General features: G+C 30.2%; 1 protein-coding gene across 11 annotated transcripts in view; it reads right to left on the bottom strand.

The window, feature by feature from the left end:
- Positions 1 to 20,791, bottom strand: part of CACNA2D1 (calcium voltage-gated channel auxiliary subunit alpha2delta 1) — a 484,358-nt gene that overhangs the window by 52,845 nt on the left and 410,722 nt on the right. For 4 of the 11 annotated variants that reach the window (XM_019660721.1, XM_019660725.1, XM_019660720.1 and 1 more), the window contains exons 13-20: positions 17,574 to 17,652; positions 16,478 to 16,527; positions 15,170 to 15,259; positions 11,238 to 11,315; positions 9,284 to 9,358; positions 8,896 to 8,970; positions 1,590 to 1,661; positions 198 to 269 (exon numbers count right to left, since the gene is read on the bottom strand). In XM_019660721.1, the coding sequence (XP_019516266.1) occupies positions 198 to 269; positions 1,590 to 1,661; positions 8,896 to 8,970; positions 9,284 to 9,358; positions 11,238 to 11,315; positions 15,170 to 15,259; positions 16,478 to 16,527; positions 17,574 to 17,652 (591 nt within the window). Of the gene's footprint in view, positions 1 to 197; positions 270 to 1,589; positions 1,662 to 3,947; positions 4,015 to 5,781; positions 5,839 to 8,895; positions 8,971 to 9,283; positions 9,359 to 11,237; positions 11,316 to 15,169; positions 15,260 to 16,477; positions 16,528 to 17,573; positions 17,653 to 20,791 lie in introns of those variants that run through there. The other 7 variants (XM_019660718.1, XM_019660719.1, XM_019660717.1 and 4 more) reach the window with 3 other exon arrangements.

The raw sequence follows: 20,791 nt of genomic DNA, 5'->3' as shown, positions 1-20,791 counted from the left end.
TGTTATTTTATAAAAATTTAAAGAATTAAAAACCTTATTTAAAGATTTAAGGCAAGAGTGCCTTAACATTATTTATTAAAGACATCCTTATTTTATAAATAAATATTGCTTTAATAGAAAACAAAGACAAACTACCTATATCAGTTATTATTAACATGCATATCTTTGTTGAAGAATAAGCCTGACTTAATTCTTACCTCATCTTGAGATTTGACCAGAGTTCTGAATGTTTTTTCTCCATCTTCTCCATCTATCATTTTATTTCGAATCTAAGAGAAAATGAAACAATTACTTTACTGCAGGTACTCAACTGACCTACCAAAGTATGATTATTAAAGTATTATACCTTATTTCAGGATAGATTGAATTTTTACTAGTTGTAGTTGTTCTCTGGGCATATTCTTTTAAAAATTATGACATGATAATAATTTTACATTATTTTAAAATAATAAAACATATCCTTAATATTTTCATCCAGTCATTAATTTTTGTAATGTAATTTAAAAGAGTGGTTAATTATTTTGTTAGACTGAGTGAGGGGAAACAGAGACTGAAGAGAGGCTAAATAATATTACAGTCACTCAGTTGCACGAGAGTCCAAAGACCAAGCTCTTCACCATTACATGATCCTCCTCTGTCATGTCAAAACACTTGACAACAAATATTCTTTAATCGTCTAAAACATCCCAGCACTTGCCTCAGTCGAGAGTAATTATAATAAAGAATTAAATTGTATTGTTCCATAAAGAGAGAATAAATGTGTAAAATGCGTGAAGCAAGTACACATTAAGACAAGTTATAAAAGAAATTGGTAGCCTTTGCATAGAAAGAGAAGGAGTTAATCCATCGGAAAGAATCTTAAAAGATCTCTGCTCTGGAGTGGAGTACAAGGGCCTGGTTCTGCAATTTACTAAGCTGAGTAATGGAGATGAGCTACTTAATCTCTTTGTTCCTCAAATATATCATCAGTACAACAGATATAATAATAATGATAATAATAATAATATCTACTTCAAAGGCTCTTGAGAATCCATCACTGACACATATCTTGTGCTTAATAAATATTATTACTGTTATTATTGATTATCATTATTCTTATGGAAGGCCCTCTCAGAGGCAATAACATGCAATTTTGATTTTGAAATAAAATAGAAATTTTCTGAGTAAAGAGTATTGACAAACATGGTCGTTTTTCTCTGTACATTGCTCATTGGGTTAGATAGTTAGATTCTCTTCAACTTTTCTTTCAATTCTATAGCAACTTCTTCCATATATGTGGTTTTTTTTAATTGAAATTTACAAGTTACATTTGTATTGAAATACTTAAAATGTTTCTACTGGTTGAATGGAAAAAAAACCAAATACTAAAGTCACACCCAACTTAAAATATTTATTCCTTTTCATATGATCTTTTGGATGAGCGACTCTAGTACCTAGACATTTTTAAAGATAAAAAACATTCATCTTTGTTTATATAGTACCTAAAGAGAGAACCTAACACAGTGAAGCCACTCAAAAGATGCTTGTGCAATGGGTGAATTCCAGCATCTGACCTGAGGGGATCATTCAGGCCTATGGATTACACTCACCTCCACTTTAATATTATTCTCTAGTTCTGCATCAAGGAAATCCAAAGTTACTGGCTCCTGAGATTTTGGGTTCTACACAGAAAATAATAATTAGGCAGATATGATACTGCAGAACAATGCTATATGTAGAATAATTCAATGGATGTTTAAATATAAAATTCTGTAAAAGTTACTTACCTAAGGTATATTAAATAGCTGACAAAATAATTGTATAAGGGTATATTCATATATTTAAATAATAAATAGGCCAGGAATTTGAGCTTTAAGTGCACAGACACATTTTAATTAATCACCAACTCAAGACAGTTTCATTTTGAGTGCTGTGTTAGATACTACATTTAGAATCACAAGTTCCGGGGAAAAATAACTTTTGAAGGTCCACTCACAACCTTTTTCTTTATAATTATTAGGATGGAAAGGAGCAAAATATAGCCAGGTGATGAGGAAAAATTTTTAGAAACTATGTTTGAATTTGGTAAGCAAAAGAAACTTCTAAATATATTCTTCCTTAAAATGTATAAAGGTGCAAGTTTGCTTCATATATTTGAATCTCAGAAATTTTACATTATATTTCATTAAGTCAATTAAGTAAATTTTAGAAGATAAAATGTGTGGTTAAGTCATAAGGATCTTAATAAAGATTAGCTATTGTAATTTAAGTCTAACTAGAATAATGACCCCTGGGTTCACTAAATACTATTTGCTGCTTTAACTTCTCCTACTACTCCTTCTTGCTGGTGTCCAACAGTAAAATTCACAATGGAACAAGGCAGTGAATATATCAAATGAAACTGTTAGGCTGGCATATTCACCTTCGATAACATTAAAAAAATTGTCAATTATAAAATGAAGACTTACTAAACTATTTGAAAAACAAAACTATACTGTTTTTTAAAAAATATTTGCTAAGTGAAACAACATATCATTGTGGAATTTCAAAGTTCACTACAGCAATAAAATCGTAAGAGCTGTCTATTGTTTTACAATTGCAAAATCTAAGAAACTGGATATTTAATGTTTACTAAAATAAATACCACTAAACTATGATAATTAATTAGATAGAAGTATTAAATTCAAATTATGTTGTATTAGTGCAAGGCCAATGGGATTTTAATAATTTCAGCCTTATAGGCTCTTCCAGAATATATTCAGATCATTAATTACTATTTTACACTGTTTTGGGAGGACTGCCTACCCAAGACAATAACAATAATTAAAATATATTGAAATTAACCATATTTTATTTCTCTCAAATGATGAATGACATGGTTGATATGGCATGTTTTTATAATTATGACAAAATGCCTTCCTTCACACAGTAACTCCATTTAAACAATGGAAATTTATGATTCCCATGGGTTTTGAGAATGAGGATTTTTAAAGGGAAATTTACAAAAATAATGTCAACTGTGTCTGGCACTTTTATTGAAATAATATTCACTGCTTATGAACTCAATATCTATTGGGTTGTCGGAAAAGTCATGATGTATTTTTCCTATGTTTTTTTGTTGCAAAAATGCGTCATGACTTTTCCGACAACCCAACAGAATCAGAAGGCTCTAGAATGTTGAAAACAAGTATTAGATTGTTCAATAAGAAAAATAGTGACCAATATTTGGACAGCATCTTATTACCTCAGAAGCAAATATTTATTCAAAATGTAGCACATTTCATGAGAAAAAACAAACATCAATACTGAAAATAATTCTAATTCTTTTTGAAAAAAAGAAAACTGAGCAAGTCTCTAAAAAAAGACACTATAAACTTGACAATATTATTCAGAATTGTTTATATAAAGTCCCATGAAACAAACACCATCATACCAGCATTAAAATTTTAACAAACTCATTGCAAAACAAAGTCAAAATAATCAAACATAAATATTATCTTACATGCAATGGATAATGCATAGCATGATCAGACCCAAACAGCATGCATGGAGGAGGCATTATCAGGAAGAATTGGCAATATGAAGATCATGTCCCAATCCAACATATAAAGACACAGAGAAGAAAATGAAATCATAAAGAAAAATGTCAATGCATATTGTATTTTTTAAATGGCAATCTGGCTGACCGTTTTTTAAAAGACCCATCATTGGCACAGTGATTAAAAAAATTCAAAAGCAGAATCTTCTAATAAGAAAGCATCAAGAGAACTTGAAAATTGAAAAATTTTCCCCCCCTCCCAATACTTCTGTTTGATACTTTAAATATCTAACATTTTTCATTTGTAAAATTTGAATATCAACTGACATAATGACCACATCATTTGTGGAACTAAAATAAAAGGCAATGTTGTTAACGAATTTTAAATTGAAATAATTAGTAGTTAAGTATTATTAAAAATACTACATACGTAGTTCAAAAAATATTCCCAAAATTCAGAAGTCTTGTGTGGTTGCTAGTTTGCCATTTGGGGTTTCCTTAAAGGAAAACAAAAATAAAACAAACCACTTTTCAGGTTGTTTATTTTTAAATTATATCATGATATTTACATGCAATATTTGAAAGTACTGCACAAATAAAAATTCCTAAAATGTACATGACTGCTAAGAATGAAACATGCAAGAAGAGTAACATAAAATAATTTATTATATCAAGAAAAGACACACGTATGATTTTAACCTCTATAGGAATCATAAAAGATATAAAGCCTGATGCAACAACATGAAATTCAAACTGCCATGGAATTCTAGAGCTAGAAGCTTCCACTAATCCAGTGGCTCTAACTTTAGAAACAACCTGGAAAGATTTAAAAACAAATCCAAAGCCTGGATTCCCATCTCTGCTAAATTAAATCAGAATTTGCCTGGTATTAAGATATATATATATTTAATTTCCTACACAAATACATTGTGTGGGGGTAGAAAACAATTATTAGTTAAATCCTCCTGCTTTTCAGATGAAAAAACTGAAGTAAAATGGGGTTTAGAGAATTATTCAAGGATACATGGTTGGGCATAAGTAGAACCAAACTAAAACTCAGTTCTATAATTCATAGCTTAATCTCTTCTTCTTATCACACTACCTCTTTATTACAGATGCTCCTTTATTTATGATGGGGTGATATCCCGATAATCCCATCATAAATAGCAAATATTGTAAGTCAAAATATATTTAATATGCCTAACCTACCGAACATCATAGCTTAGCCGAGCCTATCTTATATGTCCTCAGAACACTTAGCCGACAGTCGATCATCTAACACAATGGATACACTGTGGAGTCTTGGCTGTCTACCCTCAGGATTGCATGGCTGACTGGGCGCTGCAGCTCCCCACTGCTGCCGGTCATCATCAGAGAGAATTCTAATGCATACTGCTAGTCCAGGGAAAGATCAAAATTTCAAGTACAGTTTCTACTGAATGCTTATGGCTTTTGTATCATTGTAAAGCTGAAAAAATTTTAAGTTGAGCCATCATGAGTCAGGGACCGTCTGTCTTATGTCAGCAACATTTTTTTTTTAAAAGAAATAATAGGCTTACATATAGAACCTTAAGTCATATTGAACTTCCTTTAATCTTCTGAAATTCTTTTACTAAACTATACTGAACTGTAGGAAGCGTCCTTTTTACATTGATTATTTTTAGTGCGCTTATAGAAATATGCATACATACAATAATGTTGAAATTTTGTTGCCAATAAGAAAGGATTTTGCAATGAGTTTGCCAAGCAATAAAAATTCACAATACTTATTTGCAATTTTGGACATTTTTAATTAGCTGAAGGGAAATTTCTTTAACTTCTAATCTAAAGTATGCTTTTAGAAGTTGAAAGACATTTTGGCTTAAATTTTGTGGCTTATAGAAACGATCACATCAGAATGTATTTTTATTTCCACTTAGAAGTTAATCTTACAAGCAAATTGTTAGGATTACACGGATTTGGCACAAATTTCACAATATTTAATAAATTTATTTTTAGAAGCCATCTGATTACGATTACTCTGATTGTTAATGTTATTGTTACATAATTTGCTAGTGATCTGCAGTTAGCCAAGGCATACCCTCTGCCAGCATTAATAACATTTTTGCTCCAGCTTATTGAGAAATGATACTCATTTCTATCTCATGCTCTGGAAGCTTGATGTCAGGAAAGGCGGCATTAATCATATGCTTTTAGGAAGAGAAGCTTAATTTCAATTCTGATTTAGCAAATTTGAAGGCACAGCTAACTTCATTTACAGTTACCTGAACATTGGGTCTCCTTTTTCTTAAATTAATTGTTGGTATACCTACACCAATAGGCTAAAGCAACAGAAAGATGGTAATTCATCATACAACATCTCAATATAGGTAAGGGGTCTATCCTATCACCAATTTTGGTCAGATATTTCCTTCATTAGAAACAGGTATCATAAAGTTCATGAAGAGTTAATAAATAAAAGTTTAAAAATATTTTTAGTATATAAAAAATGTTATGCTAGTAAGAATATTCATGATTTTGTGTAGCAAAATGACTGTTAATCTTTTTTTTTTCTAGAAAAAAAGTGACAAGTGGGAAACGAGAAAGATGGTTTGTTTCAGACAACTTTTATGGTGATTGAAAAAATAAAAAGAAAAAAATAGGAATTTTTAGAATGTACATAATTCCAATATATCAAAATATAAATATTACAGAATATTGAAAAGTCTTAATCTTAAACCCTTAAAATTTGTGCCTTTGTTTTCTAAAGTGATCCCATGTGTTTTATTTGTGGAACTAATGGAAAATTCAATCATAACACTGCAGATTTGCTTTAAATATTGACTTCTAAAACATCAAGTATGCACAATTTTGTTTACAATAAATATATCTTGCTCAAAATGAGATATCTAATAAGTATACCTAACTTGGTTATTTCAATGACAAAATGAAAAAAAATGCATTTTGGAATAAAATAAAATAAATAATTCAGCATTTGTTATATGTGATCATGGTGTTGATAGTACACTTTAAGATAAGTAATGATTCCTTAGAAAATTAGATATGCAAAGGTTCATAGCTACTTTACTGATATTCTGAACTTTTAAAGGATGCTTGTTTTGTCTTCTATAAACAACAAATTGTACTGAAAAAAGTTGAATTAAGATTATAGCTTCAAGAAAAAAAAACAAGGCATTCAGCAAAGAATGCTTGCATAACATTAGACTTGGACCTTGATAAATAATAACAAGTACTGTGGAACATAGCTTTATTTTCCTTTTTTCCACTGGTGAATTTCAGATGAAAAAAATTAAGATTGATTTTGTTAGTATACTAGCTATTACCATACTGGTCCTTTGAATTTGTCAATTTCTAAAACCACTGTCTTACACTATATCATCATTTTATGAGGTTCTTGTATCTACCTGTATAGTATATACCATCACCCATAAAATCATAATGTTTAACCTGTTAGTGATGAAAATTCACCATATTTAATTCAGAAGCACAAATTTTAGAAAAAAAAAATTAAATGTTCAAACATTTATTTCATTGCTCTTAGAATATTATTTTTATAAATGTTTTTCTGTTGCATATTTGTTTTAATAATTTCCTGTACAAAAATATGAAAATCTAACATAATCCCAAACAGAATCACTTGGGCTATAATTAGGATTTATATAGAATTTATATTTCCGTTGTAATTTCATGAATTTTAGTAAATTATTTCAAATATGAGCCAAATAAAATTCATTTTATATAAATATTGGTTATTAGTAGAAAAAGGTAGAAAAGGGGAAAACCTTTATCAAATTACTTCTAAATGATGGATTTACATATATATGTAAGTGCTATATATATACACATCATATGTGCATCGTTCTCATTATTCTTTTATTTTGTCTATGATATATTTTAGTCCCTTTTGGGGAAAGTGTTAACACCTACAATCATAAAAATAGAGATCCTTTACACTCTTCAGCACATTACATTGTTACTACTTTTAAATCAGTTTATTATGGGAATATAATTTAAAATACACTGGATATACAAAGAATAATAATATCAGAAATTATTAGAAATCTTAAAAAATTACAAAAATATAAAATTTTCCAACTATGGCAAAATCATTGAATGTTTAATTAATTATAAATGGCTCTATTATGAGGAACATGACATGTTTAAAAAGAGCTGTGAGAGACTAATAACAATGTGAAATAAACCTATACTGTACTTATAATAAAGTAACAACTTTAAAAATAATGCAGTGTGTTCAGCAGCTACATTTGATTGAAAATATTTAGATCATGAATGAAATAAATATATGGAAATAAGTTCCAAAGTGAGAAGAATTAAAATAGAGACATTAACTATAACCATTTAATGTTTTTATATTCAATATCAATGGTTCTTAATCAGTATTGATTTGAACAATATTTAAATAACTCAACTTTGTGTGTGTGTGTGTGTGTGTGTGTGTATGCATGTAATTTTATGTCCTAAAATATCACTAAGTGATATTAAATATTCATGACTGGGGAAAGGAAGGTAGTATATATATCTGCATATAGTATTTCCTTCCAGCATGGTTTAAACTATCCTCAGTATTACCTTCTAAGTTAACAACTTGAAGATGCTTAGAAGTTACAATTATATAAGATTTTTACCAACTTTTACTCCTAAACGAATAAATTTTACCCTACCTATGAAGCATTAATGAAAAGTGAAATGTTGGATGAGATACTAAAGAAAATACTTTATGTCTTGGAATAAAAAGACTTAAAGATTAGTATAAAATTGTTTATCTATATAATTTTATCACTTTCTTATAACTCACTGATTAATAAACACTTCTGAAGCCCATCCCATGGAATTTTACTTACTGAATTTCACACATATTTTTATAAGCCTGCCCGAAGTAGAAAAAAAGAAGAAACACTCTGGGGGATAAAAGGGAGAGATAATTACCAAAAGAAAAGGGTGTTGGGAAAAATGGCCTCTGTATGGAGTAACATTACTTATACTTATCAAGTTCACACTTAGAGGCGGGAGGGGGGGGGCGGCAATCTCCTTCACTATCTTACAACCTTAAACAAAGTCCAAAGTGGGATTTGTGGAACTCAGGCACAGAGTGATAATGGCTGTCTTTAAGATAGGAATACTGATTAGCTAAATATTGGACATGAATGTTGGATAGTTAAATTGGTAAGACAAAATGAAAATTGCTTTCACACCTTTATATATTATAAACTATGTTCTTGTCAGCTATTAACGTTACTGATATAATAATGCTCCTTTATAGTTAGTTATATAATGAATTTTAAAATGACAAACCTATTAAGAACATTAATCATTAATTTTACAGAATACTAATCACTATAAACAAATTACATACATACCTTTGGCTGAAGATTTGGATGTAATAAAACATAACCATTAGGATCAATTGCAAAATAATAGCCATTGGGGCACAACTAAAAAAGAAAAAAAAAAACAACAAAAAACACGTTAGAGTTCCCTGAGCCATAATCAGAAATCCTCATTCTTTTTTTTTTTTAATCTTAAATACACATTTTAAAGCATGAAGAAGAACAACATGATATCTTTATTTATTTATTTTTTAAATGATATCTTTATATTTTATTTTAAGGATCCTTTTAACACTTACTACCTTTGCCAAGACAACTGCACATAATTTTTGAGAATTACTTAATGCTTTACAGACAAGTTAAATTAGTACAGAGTTTCAAAGTAGAAAAGATACCAAAAGAGTAAATTTCATCTTACTGTAAAACGTGGTGTTAGTCTTTTAATGTCTTCTAGAGACACATCAACTCCCATCACACCAAGAATCAGCTGGTTCTATAATAAGACAGAAAAAAGACAGTGTGTTTTATACCCAAATTTACATATTCTACATAATTATTACTTCATTCATCCCTTTGCTCCACAATGGTTGTATTCCACAGTACCTTAAACATCTGTATAAGGGTGAGGCATTTTTCAGATCAATTTATAATGATTCTCAGCTTTGATTGTTTTCCCACAACTTTATCATTATTACTATTTAGCTTAAAAAAATAAAATCTTGATTGAAACTAAAATATAAAAAAACTATGAAAATTTTTATTTGATACTTCTTGTACTCATTATCCCTAATACTTATTTTAACTGCTACTTACTGTCAGCACCTGTAGCCCTATGTGTGTGTCTTTGTATGTGAATGTAGACTGACTTTGTGGTGTGCTGTGATTAAGAAATCACAAAAAAGTCCAGCTTAAAGGTGTTGGGCAATATGGAATGAGAAAAACTATAGATTTTTGTTGTTGATAGTACCTGTGTATGTGTAACTATCCCGAAAAGTTTGAGACCTTATGTTTAACAAAATAGCAAAAATCCTCAAAACACTATTTTTGCTTGCTGTTAACTTCTAAATACCAAACAATGGACATCACAGAGTTAGTTCCAAGTCAAGGAGGCTATGTGACAAACTGCTATCATAATCTTCTGTGGGACATACAGATGGAAATTAATAGTGGTAAAATTTAGAATCAGGAATTTTTGTTTTAAATAAACTTATACAAAATATAAAAAAAAGGAAAGGTTACAAAGAAAATTATAAAATCCAGTCTTTAGTTGTTATAAAGACTCTTTAAACTTTGCGTAGGTGCACATAGAATGAGAAAGTTAAGTAAATAACTATGCTATTTTCCTGTGAATCAATCCTAGTTTGAGCAAAATCTCAAATTAAAGCAACCTCTTAGACAGTCCACATGAGTGGATAGAGAATTACTCCTTTATGAGTAATGGACCCCTAAAGAGGACTAACCAAAGTTTTCTATGGCCACATTATTTAAATAAAGAGTTTGGCTGAAATTTATATTAACTAAAATAATGCTTAAATGCAATAGGCTTCATTATATCATAAGCTGGAATTAATTATCCCTGAAATCAGGAATGTCAACGAAACTATAAAATTAATATTTAGAATTAGAAAAATCTTAACTTCTGCATCCTTAAATTCCTTTTGATGCAAGCTAAGAAATAGGAATGCTACCCTACATTTAAATCAAAAGTATTATAAATAAGAAACAGAATTTAACAAGCACAAGATACATATTTTTCAGAACTTTCACAACTTTAAGTGCCTAGCATTTTATTGTATTGACCATACACCAGTGCTATAGAAATCATGATTTTTAGAAACTCATTATTTTTCCTGAGTCTTAAAAAATAGAAAAAAATAGAATTATTTATTTAAATCAGATCCTTCTATTACATGATGATTAAAAAAGAAACAATTGTTTGAATGGCAGTTGGAGGAGGAACAACTCAATACATATACACCTATGCACACCTGATCCAAACATCAGCATGGTATTGCTCTTTGGATTTTTTCTTTCTGAACTCCATGAATATCTTAGATGCATTTTTAAAATGTGCACCCAATAGTATTGCCCATTTATCACATAATCACTCCCAGAGTCTGCACTTGTGTTCTCATCAGGTCATAGTTAAATAGAGTAAAGTTGAGTCTTGTCTCTGGGGAAACAGAGAATTTGACCCGCATTTCCTCTTTCCCAGGTGGTTATCACATAAACAGCTGTTGCCTTGTACTGTCGGCCTCACAAGACAGTTACAAAATCATATGCATTTCCTTATAGAAATATCTTATCCACAATGAGCTTCAAGGTCATACTTTATCATTTATTATCATTAATTTTGTCAATTAACTTTTAACCTTTAAGTTTGTCTTATTTTCAACTTGGCCGGTTATGTTGAAGACCGGAAGAGTTCCAGTAATGACAAGTCCCAGTTCCTAAAAATAGATTCAGAGAAAAAAGGCAAATTAAAATTACAATTTAAACTTTGTCATGCTGCATTAGTCTTTAACGTATGACACTGAATTTTATAGTTCTTTACAAAAAAGAACTTTATAGAAAACTAATAAATGATTTTGAAAGATTATTTTTCAAAAAACAAATGAAAATGTCTTAGAAATAATCAAGATCTATTAGGCAGCGATTGAAGCATGCAGCCTCTAAAACAACACTCTATGAGAGCACTGCAAATAATTTAAAAGAAAAGAAAAACCAAGTGACACCAAACATTTCAGTAACCCTGCCCCTCCACTCTTTATGGTGATAGTTCACCTTAAATTAGAGTCCTCCATGAGCCGACTGATATTAAAATATTACGTATTTCAAATTATTTAATTACTTTCTTTTGTTGTAGCTTTATTATTAAAATGTTTCATGCCCTAAGCCCAAGGCTTTATGCTAACTCACAAATGTGTAGCAGAATAACATTATAAATAGAAGAAACATGTTATTGATACTGCATTTCTGGCATATTCTAGGTAAACACTATATTGTTCAAAGGAAGTAATATTGCTTCCAAATACCCTCCAAAATAAATAATAATTTTTGACAAAGTAAAATGTAGACAAGAAAACTGCAAGTGTCAAGTATGATACGCTAGTCATGAAGCAGTTTAGTATAACAAAAATAATGACATCCTATTAACCAGCACGTAGATAATACCATATATTAAATAAATCCATGGAGATGAGTCAAAATAAACTGATTTTCAAGTCCGAGTTTGCTTTTTTTTCCTTACTGCCATCTGCAGCAACTATATATTTTTTACCACTATTTCATGTCAAAACTCCATTTTCAAAAAAAAAATCACTTTTTAAATAATTTTAAAATTGTTGAAAATTTTGAATTTGCTAAGCTGAGAAAATATTAGTGAATGATGTTAGTGAAAAATATTAGTGAATCTTCTTATGAAAAAATGACCCCAAATCCAAATCTCATGACTGCTGTTCTCATTCCAGGAACAGCATGGTTTCATGGAGAAAATATCTTAGGCTATGGTGTAAAATTGTGCATGTGGGAATCATGGAAACAATGGGAACTGAATTAGTGAGGAAGGACAATCATAGAGAGGGATTCAGCAGAACAAGATACCAAATTGTATGGCGCAAATAAAATGAATAAAACGACTACATGGAGTTGGGGATGTGATGATATACACATTATCTCTCTATTTAGTCTGAATCAAGAACTTTCAGCAATAAAAACATTCTCAATGAAATATGCAAATTAATATTCACAATGAAAGCATTCCACCTCAATAAAGTCAAGATTATAGATCATTCATAATAGTAGTAATCAAAGGATAATTCAATGAAAATTCCTTTTGGCAAACTTACTATTTGAGTTATAATGTATATGCATAGTTTTACACATGCAAGCATGTATAAAGAAAGGTATATAAGGATGCAATCTTTTTCTTTGGATCACTTTTGCATTTGCTTAGAATACTATAATTTGCTTCTAAATATGGTAATATGTGTCCTAAACTGAGATATTAGGCTATCATATAAAACAAATTCATGGATGAACTCATTGGTGCTCAATTTGCATTTTCCCCCTCATTTATTAAGCAGACAAAAAAATTACTCTATTCCTTGGCACTGTACAGCTCTAGAAAATAAAAAAAGAGAAATAAAACAAGATTTCAGCTCTCCTGGAATTTATTTGATGTCTACTTTCTAGAGCCCACCTCTTTTTTGTCTCTTTAATTTTATACAAAGAATCTCACATTACCTCCCAAATAAAATGCACCCCCCACAATACTGTCCCAGTGTTATATCTGACCTTATTTCCCATTATCTTCAAAAGAGAGTGAGGTACTAGCATTCGTTCAATGTATCCAGCACTCCCACAACTTTCATAATGCACCCGCAATGTGGTTCTCTACTCATCACCAATTATAGAAACACTACCTGAAGTCATAAATCAGCTAAAATGTCACCATCTTTTTAACCTCACTTTACTCCATTCCCAAATATATGGCTTCTTTCTTCTGAATTTCCAGAGCTCTTTTCATTTGCTCATTATATTTATTCTATTTTGTCTTGAAAATTTTCCTTCTTAATATAACTGCTAATTTGACCAGCCTATGTTTTGAATCTGCTTTGTGCAGAGATTATAAACAAATAATTAGAAATACTAGATGGGTCACTTTTGATTCTCAATTCAGTAAAAAGAATATTTTATGTGTTAATTGAATAGCCAATTCATGTGCCTCATTTTTTTTTCACTTTTTACATTTAGCTTCAACTTATAGAACAGCTTATTTAGACCAAAATTTCTTCCTAATGTCATCTGTGCTATCAGTAAGAACCTTACCAACAATGCAGACATGTTGGTTAATGAACTTCTGGTCATAGGAAATACAACAGGGCATCATTATTGACTCCTCCTATCATACTCTGCCCTGTGATGCATTTGGAAAAGCGAAACATTTTAACCAGAGCTTTAGATGACTATGTGACCTTAAGTAAATAAATATGTGATGTCAAGAATGAACACTGGACAGTGATTTTAGCTAGTCCTTGAGGTAAGCAAGCTTTACTTTATCTGTCTTAGCATGCAAGCCTGCTGCTAATAGTGCCTATTTTTCTCCTAATTTCCTGTATATGTTTATTTTACAAGAACCAAATGATAAGTAATTTTAAGTGGATTGCATTTTGCCCTTTGGGTTCATCATTGCGTTTAGAAAAGTAGTATCAGCATATAATTGAACTCCAAGGAGGAAAAAACGTTATTGAATTAGCATATACTTTTCAAGGCTTAGTATTTTGATTCTCTCCAATATATTACATTAGTAAAGTCATTAACAAAGTCTTATTAAGATTAAACACATGAATAAATATGAAGTATGATAATTACTATCTATAACTTTCATATTGGGAAACTGAAAATTACATTAAAACAAGATTTCTCAACTCCAGCCCTATTAACATTGTGAGCTGTATGATTCTTCGTTGTGTGTGTGTATGGGGGAGAGGGAGGGCTCTCTTGTGCATTGTAGGATGTTTAGGAACAACCCTGGCCTCTATCTGTTAGATGCCAGTAGTAACCCCACTCTAACCCAGTCATTGTGCTAAAAAAAAAAAAATCTATAGATATTTCCAAATCATCTGTAAGGGGCAAAATCACCCACAATTAAAAACCAAGACTTTAAAATATGATGGAATACCTGTACTAAAGTTTCAATTGTGCAATGGACAACTTAACATGTTTTGTTATTTCATACCAGATTTGATTGCCACAATGGCCTATTTTCATAAATATCTAAGGTTGACCTAAAGGAAGACATACACATGAAGAGGTGATTAGATTTGTGATGAATTCAGTTAGATTTTTGCCTAACTGCATGTACTTCTGAGTGTTTTGAGGTCTGGCTTGAGTTGTGGAGGCTATAATACTTCTGCTAGTTGAAGACTACTTAAAAAATACTTCAAAATTCTTGTTCAAAATTTGTAGTTCTAGGTACTAATGCCAATGACTTTCAGCATTTCAAAAAAACAGATACTCAACAAGTATTGAAATGCCCATAAATTGAAGATTCTAGAATGAAAATTCTACATTCTCAGTGGATCAACTAGAAAAGAAAATAACCCTATATTTGTGCTTCTCTACTACACACAAGTATAGGTTTATATGTAAATTATCTAAATTCTTGCAAAAAATGTTGTGATAGAAAGAATTTTACAAAGGACTTAATGAAGAGGAGAAGAGAAATGTCACCTACAAAAAAGGAGACGTCAACTGTGTGCTTTCGTTATGACAGTTTGTGGTTGAACAGCTAGCCTCTTACCAGTGCATCCAGGTACACATTTGTCCATTGGACTTGCTTAGCTTTGTCTCCTGCTAAAACCATTGGTCTTCCCAGTACATCCAAATATTCCTATTTATTAAAAAAAATAAAAGTTAAATGGTTGAAAACTAGGAATGCCATATTTAAAAAAAAATCACCTTTACAGAGTAAAAATTAACTAGAGTTAAAAATGAATAGGGAATCAACATTATTAAGTATGTAATCATTTAATTCGTACTTTGGGGATTGAATAAATGGCATGTCTACATACTTTGAATCAACATTGTTTGACTTATACTATTTATACAATATATCTACCCCAGTTTTTTCTAGTAACAATATCAAAACATTTTCTTTCTGAGGTAGAGCCAATGATATGTGAAATACGTTCTTTGTGAATTGTTTCATGTTAATCTAAACTATTTAAAGTTCGTGATTTACTGGATGGAATTGCACAAATCTGAAATAATAAAGCAGCCACATATTTGCTTTCATATCACAGATTGGCTGAAATTCAAAACTACATTTAAACTTATCAAAAAATAACTGAAATATAGTGCCAAATCTAGACATCAGACTCTAATGCAGCTGCTGTTTCATTTCAACATTCAGTGTATTCAGTATTCATTTCCACAAATGCCATGTGATTTATGCTAAATTTTGACTTAGTCTATTTTATAGCTCCTCAGTTATGTTTAAAATTGAGTAATTATTTTAAATAGTAATTTATGAATATTTAATCACAATATATATTTAAATTAACTTAATTGCTTCAATGTTCAAAGTTGTTTAACAGGCATGTTTTTGAATGAATGGTGGTAGAAAAATCATCTCCTTGTTGTAAGTTTATTTTAAACAGGTAATATATCTACAGGGTTGATTTGGGAGGTATCTACTTGTAAATTCTGAGTAGGACCCTATATAATTTGTTTAGAATAATTATTGTTTGATTTTCTATGTGGTACATATGACTTGAAGAAACTCATTTAAATCATTTGTAATAGAGTCAAGTTCAAATTACATGAAATGAGATTATTAGTAAATTTGATTTTATTTATTTTGTATGTTTTTAACATCTGAAAATATTTATATATTTTTTTACCTAAGTTATGGATGTTTGAAAACACTTGGAACCTTAATGAAATAATAAACAATACATTGCCATAATACTCATCATTTTGTTACACATGTAATATTATGGAATTTTTCATTTTCACCTATTTTCTGTATTTTGAGCGTATGTAATGCAGAAAAGAAACACCTTCTACCTTGAAAAAAATAATTTAAACAAATTTTAAATAACCATACCTGAGTATTGATTCTTATTGCTCCAATGGAAGGAATTTCATAATAATAACCTGAAACATATATATACGTATTTATGCATGTAAATATTATACTATAATAAAAGGTCATACAATTATTTATGGCTTTGTAAGAGAAAAGAGCATTTTTCACTTTAATTGAACAAGCACTAAAATATCAATGCCACTGATAAATTTGAAAAATGTTTGATTAATGTATATTCATAACAAATGTATAAACTTTATTAGAAATTTTGCTACATTATCTTATATAAAAGTCATTTTTCTACAAAGCAGTAGGGAATCAGGCATCATTTAAAATATTTCTTTTCATTGAAGAAATTATTCAGGAAGCATGATCATGGGTATCTAATAATTATCATACAGTAAAACCTTAGATTGCGAGTAACATGGTTTGCAAGTGTTCCACAAGACGAGCAAACATTTCTAATACATTTTAACATGGTAAAGGAGTGATGTCTTGTAATATGAGTAGTTCGTTTCTGGAACGAATTATGCTCACAAACCAAGGTATTACTTGTATTTATACAAATTTTTGCCTAAATATCTTTCAGAATAAATTTAGGTTCTTTTTATTGCTATGTGATCACTGTTTATTTTTCAAATAACATCTTGTGTTATTCTGAGTACAAAGGAAATATGGGCTTACTACACAAAAAATGAATTATCTAGGAATGTATAAGAATACATTTAAAAAAACAAACAGAAAAAAATGTATATACGAGTATGTCACGCTCTCTTATCTCTAAGTTTAACATGATTCAGATCTTTTTTCATTCTTAGTTTTTCATGGAAGGTTATATTTGATAAGAATCATCAAGTACCATTCAATAAAATATATCCCTTTATAATGGTATAATATGACAGGAGTCTGAATTTTTACATAACGAAACACTAATGTCAAAGTTTGTTGCTCTGTGTTGTGTTTCCTCTATAGAAAACATGTTCAGAATCTTATTTTTGCCTCAGTTCCTATAAAAATTAGCTACAACTTTAGATTATTTTAATAATATGTAGAACTACAACTCTGAAATTATTTTTCTTCTAATAAAATATGGTCGAGAAAAGAGATCTGTCACCTTTATTTTCACAGGCCATCCACTGAATAGGGCCTCTGTCGTAATTATGCTGACCAACTGAAAACGTGAATACACGGACCTGGTGAATGGAATAATAGGTATATGTTAGGTTGTATAAAATTTAATTGAGTTGTACAGCAAAATAGCTAAAGTGAAAAATAACTAAAAGCACGTTTTTCAGTTGATTAATGTGACAAGAAAAATAGAAGCCAGTAAAGCTTTCAGGATGGCCCCAGAGGGAAACGACATCACCTACTCTTCACATAGACACAGACACTATATTTAAATCAGTACTTGGGTGCCCTGCACTGTTTCCCTACGCAGTGATCAGGAGCGTGACGAAGGTTTCATTAGAAGAAATGGCATCTTTCAGGTCCAAGCTAACTTCACCTGGTTAACACATATTATCCACATACTTAGTCACTGCAAAAAACCCCCCAAAAACTCCTTATTCCATATGTGGTTATAAAAATGTGTACAGAAAGGAAGTCATTATACTTTTAGTTGCCTAAGGCAAATAAAGTTAACGATGGCCTTCCTTTTACACTGTGGAAATATTCAGGATGTGCACGTATGATTATGTTAGTTATATTATTTATGTTTTATAAAAGATGACTGACTGGTATATATAAATAGATAAATATTTTAAGCTCCTAGGATTTTCAAAGAGAATCAAATATTGACTGTTTCTAACATGCTATAAAATATGCAAATATTTAAAAATTCAATTGAGATAGTTTGTAAATTATAACAATTTAAATATTTATTGGAAGCCACTGAATTTAAATAATACTATAAAATTATAGAGAATAAATTCAATGATGTTAACAAGTATTTAATAAGTTGGCTAGTTAACATATACTGATTTTTACCAGCTAAGTAATCTAAGTAAACCAATACTCTAAGTTCAATATTTTTGTTTTTTCTAAAAATAAACATGTAGAAAATCACTTTTCCATGATTTCATGTTCTGGTTTGAGCTATGTTAAGTGCTTTTCCCTAATTCATGTTGATTGACTGTTTGAATTGACATTTTCTAATTGTTTCATCTGTTTCATCTTTTCTACATGATTACAGAGCACAAATCTCAAAAGAGATTTCACATCTGTTCTCTGTTCTTTCACTTGTCTTGGCCACACAGAAATCACATCATAACAATCCCTGCCCCAAAATGTACATTGGGGATGGTGCTGTTTCGCTTGTAAAGTTTTATTATGTAAGTCACCCCTTAAGCCTTCTAGGTTTGCTTTAGCTTGTTAAGTAAGGAGCCATTTGCTGGACACAGCTGAGTTTTAATCACAAGTTGTAAGGACAAATGATTCCAAGTTAACAGTAGAAGTGGTGTCATCTCTCTCTCTCTCTCTCTCTCTCTCTCTCTCTCTCTCTCTCTCTCTCTCTCTCTCTCTNTCTCTGTCTCTGTCTCTGTCTCTCTCAAAATGCAAGTTTCATTTTCTTAAATTCTTCAATTGGGTCATTTTGTAGGCTCTCTATATATTTCAATGGAGTGTTACTGCTTATATAGTTGAAGTTACTCCTAAATGGAAATATTTTTACGAACGGATTGACCACCCTACTGATAATTCAATTTAACTGTCATGCCCTAAACATTTGTCACATAGAGTCAGGACAGGGAAAAAACCCAGAGGCTCCAGAAAGCATTTGAGGATCTCCTTCATAATTAACATTTGAAAGCACGTCTCCAATTTTCAACTTACAGAATTGCTTTGTCTCCTTGTTGTTCCTGTTACCACAACAGTGTTCTAGCAAAATAGTTTCCATAAAATACTCTTCAGTAAAAAGAAATAGTAAATGAGTAAAGCTAATACCTGTGTATCTGGAAGGCAAGCATTTCTAATAACATAGAGGCTACACTTAGACACACACCATGTCATTATTTAACTGATGGTATTCATTAACAGTCGAAATAAACACTTGCCAAAAAACATACTAGTAAAAAAAGAGGTTGTTGCTTTGATTTACTACAAAAGTTTTACCTAACCCCCGTGGTTTGCCTACATCCAGCACTCAGAGATCCGAATTAAGGAATTAGGATCAGGGCTGGCTGTGGAAGTGTATATTCTGTCACATTAATTGTAATTATTTAAAATTTTAAAATACACCCATTTTTTTCCCTCTGTCTGTGTTCATTTTTCACAAAAGTCCTTGGCTATTTGAACATAAGTTACATTGACTGATCGAATCATTCCCATGTAAAAAATGTATAATTTGCACCTCTTATTTATCTTACTGTCAACAATTTTAGAGACAACTTTTTCTGAAAATTTCCAAACTCCCAATGGTTACAAAATCTCAAGAATTAGAAATGAAACCTTCTCTTTATAAGTTCTGCAACTTCCTTACCATTACAATATTTACAAACTCTTTCTAACATACATAAGATGCTTATTTTTCTCTTGATTAGACACACACACACTCTCACATACACACAACACACACTCACACACACCCCACACACATATACACACACTGAACAGATGCATGTGTATATTTATGATTTTAGATGATCTTAGAAAAAAATTTTAAATGTTTTTATAAATACATATTTGGTTGAGAAAAAGTTTAATAAAAATTACTGAAAAATTTAAATTCTTTATATGACAATGAAAAAATCAATATAAAAATTATTTCAATTCCAGGTGCTATACCCATGTTTAATTTGACTTTGCTTTACAAACTTTAGGTAACTACATAATACAAAATTAACTTAATTGATTTCATAAACATGTGCAATACACATTTTCTAGTGTATGTACATAAATAATTAGTGAGATTTAAAAGATTTTTTTGCACACTAACTTTCTACTTGGACTTGTAGACAGTATTCCTCCTATTCCATACAATATTACTGCCACCCTGTGGAATAGTTAATGAACTAACTCTAAAACTCCAGATGCCAAAATTCAGACATGATTTTTATCCCCTACTTCTTTTGATGTTTTCCACTTCTTTGGATAAAGGAAAAAATAAAGCAATTTCTTGCAATATGCAAAATTTTAAAAATCAAGGTAAATTATATTTTCAAAATGTATAGTTTTAGAGTTTTTTCTTACTAGCGTATTTAAATGGTCTTGCATAAAAACATAATATGACATAAAATAACTCAAAATACTTAATGTGTACTCACACAAGCTATATATTACATCTAAAGTCTCAAATTCTTACTCTAAACCAACTCTACATCAAGACAAAGTCAACTT

Source organism: Hipposideros armiger, unplaced genomic scaffold, assembly GCF_001890085.2.
Source record: "Hipposideros armiger isolate ML-2016 unplaced genomic scaffold, ASM189008v1 scaffold_326, whole genome shotgun sequence".
Classification (NCBI taxonomy): Eukaryota; Metazoa; Chordata; class Mammalia; order Chiroptera; family Hipposideridae; genus Hipposideros; species Hipposideros armiger.
Note: the sequence above shows the minus strand (reverse complement) of the source record. Positions and strands in the feature narration are given on the sequence as shown.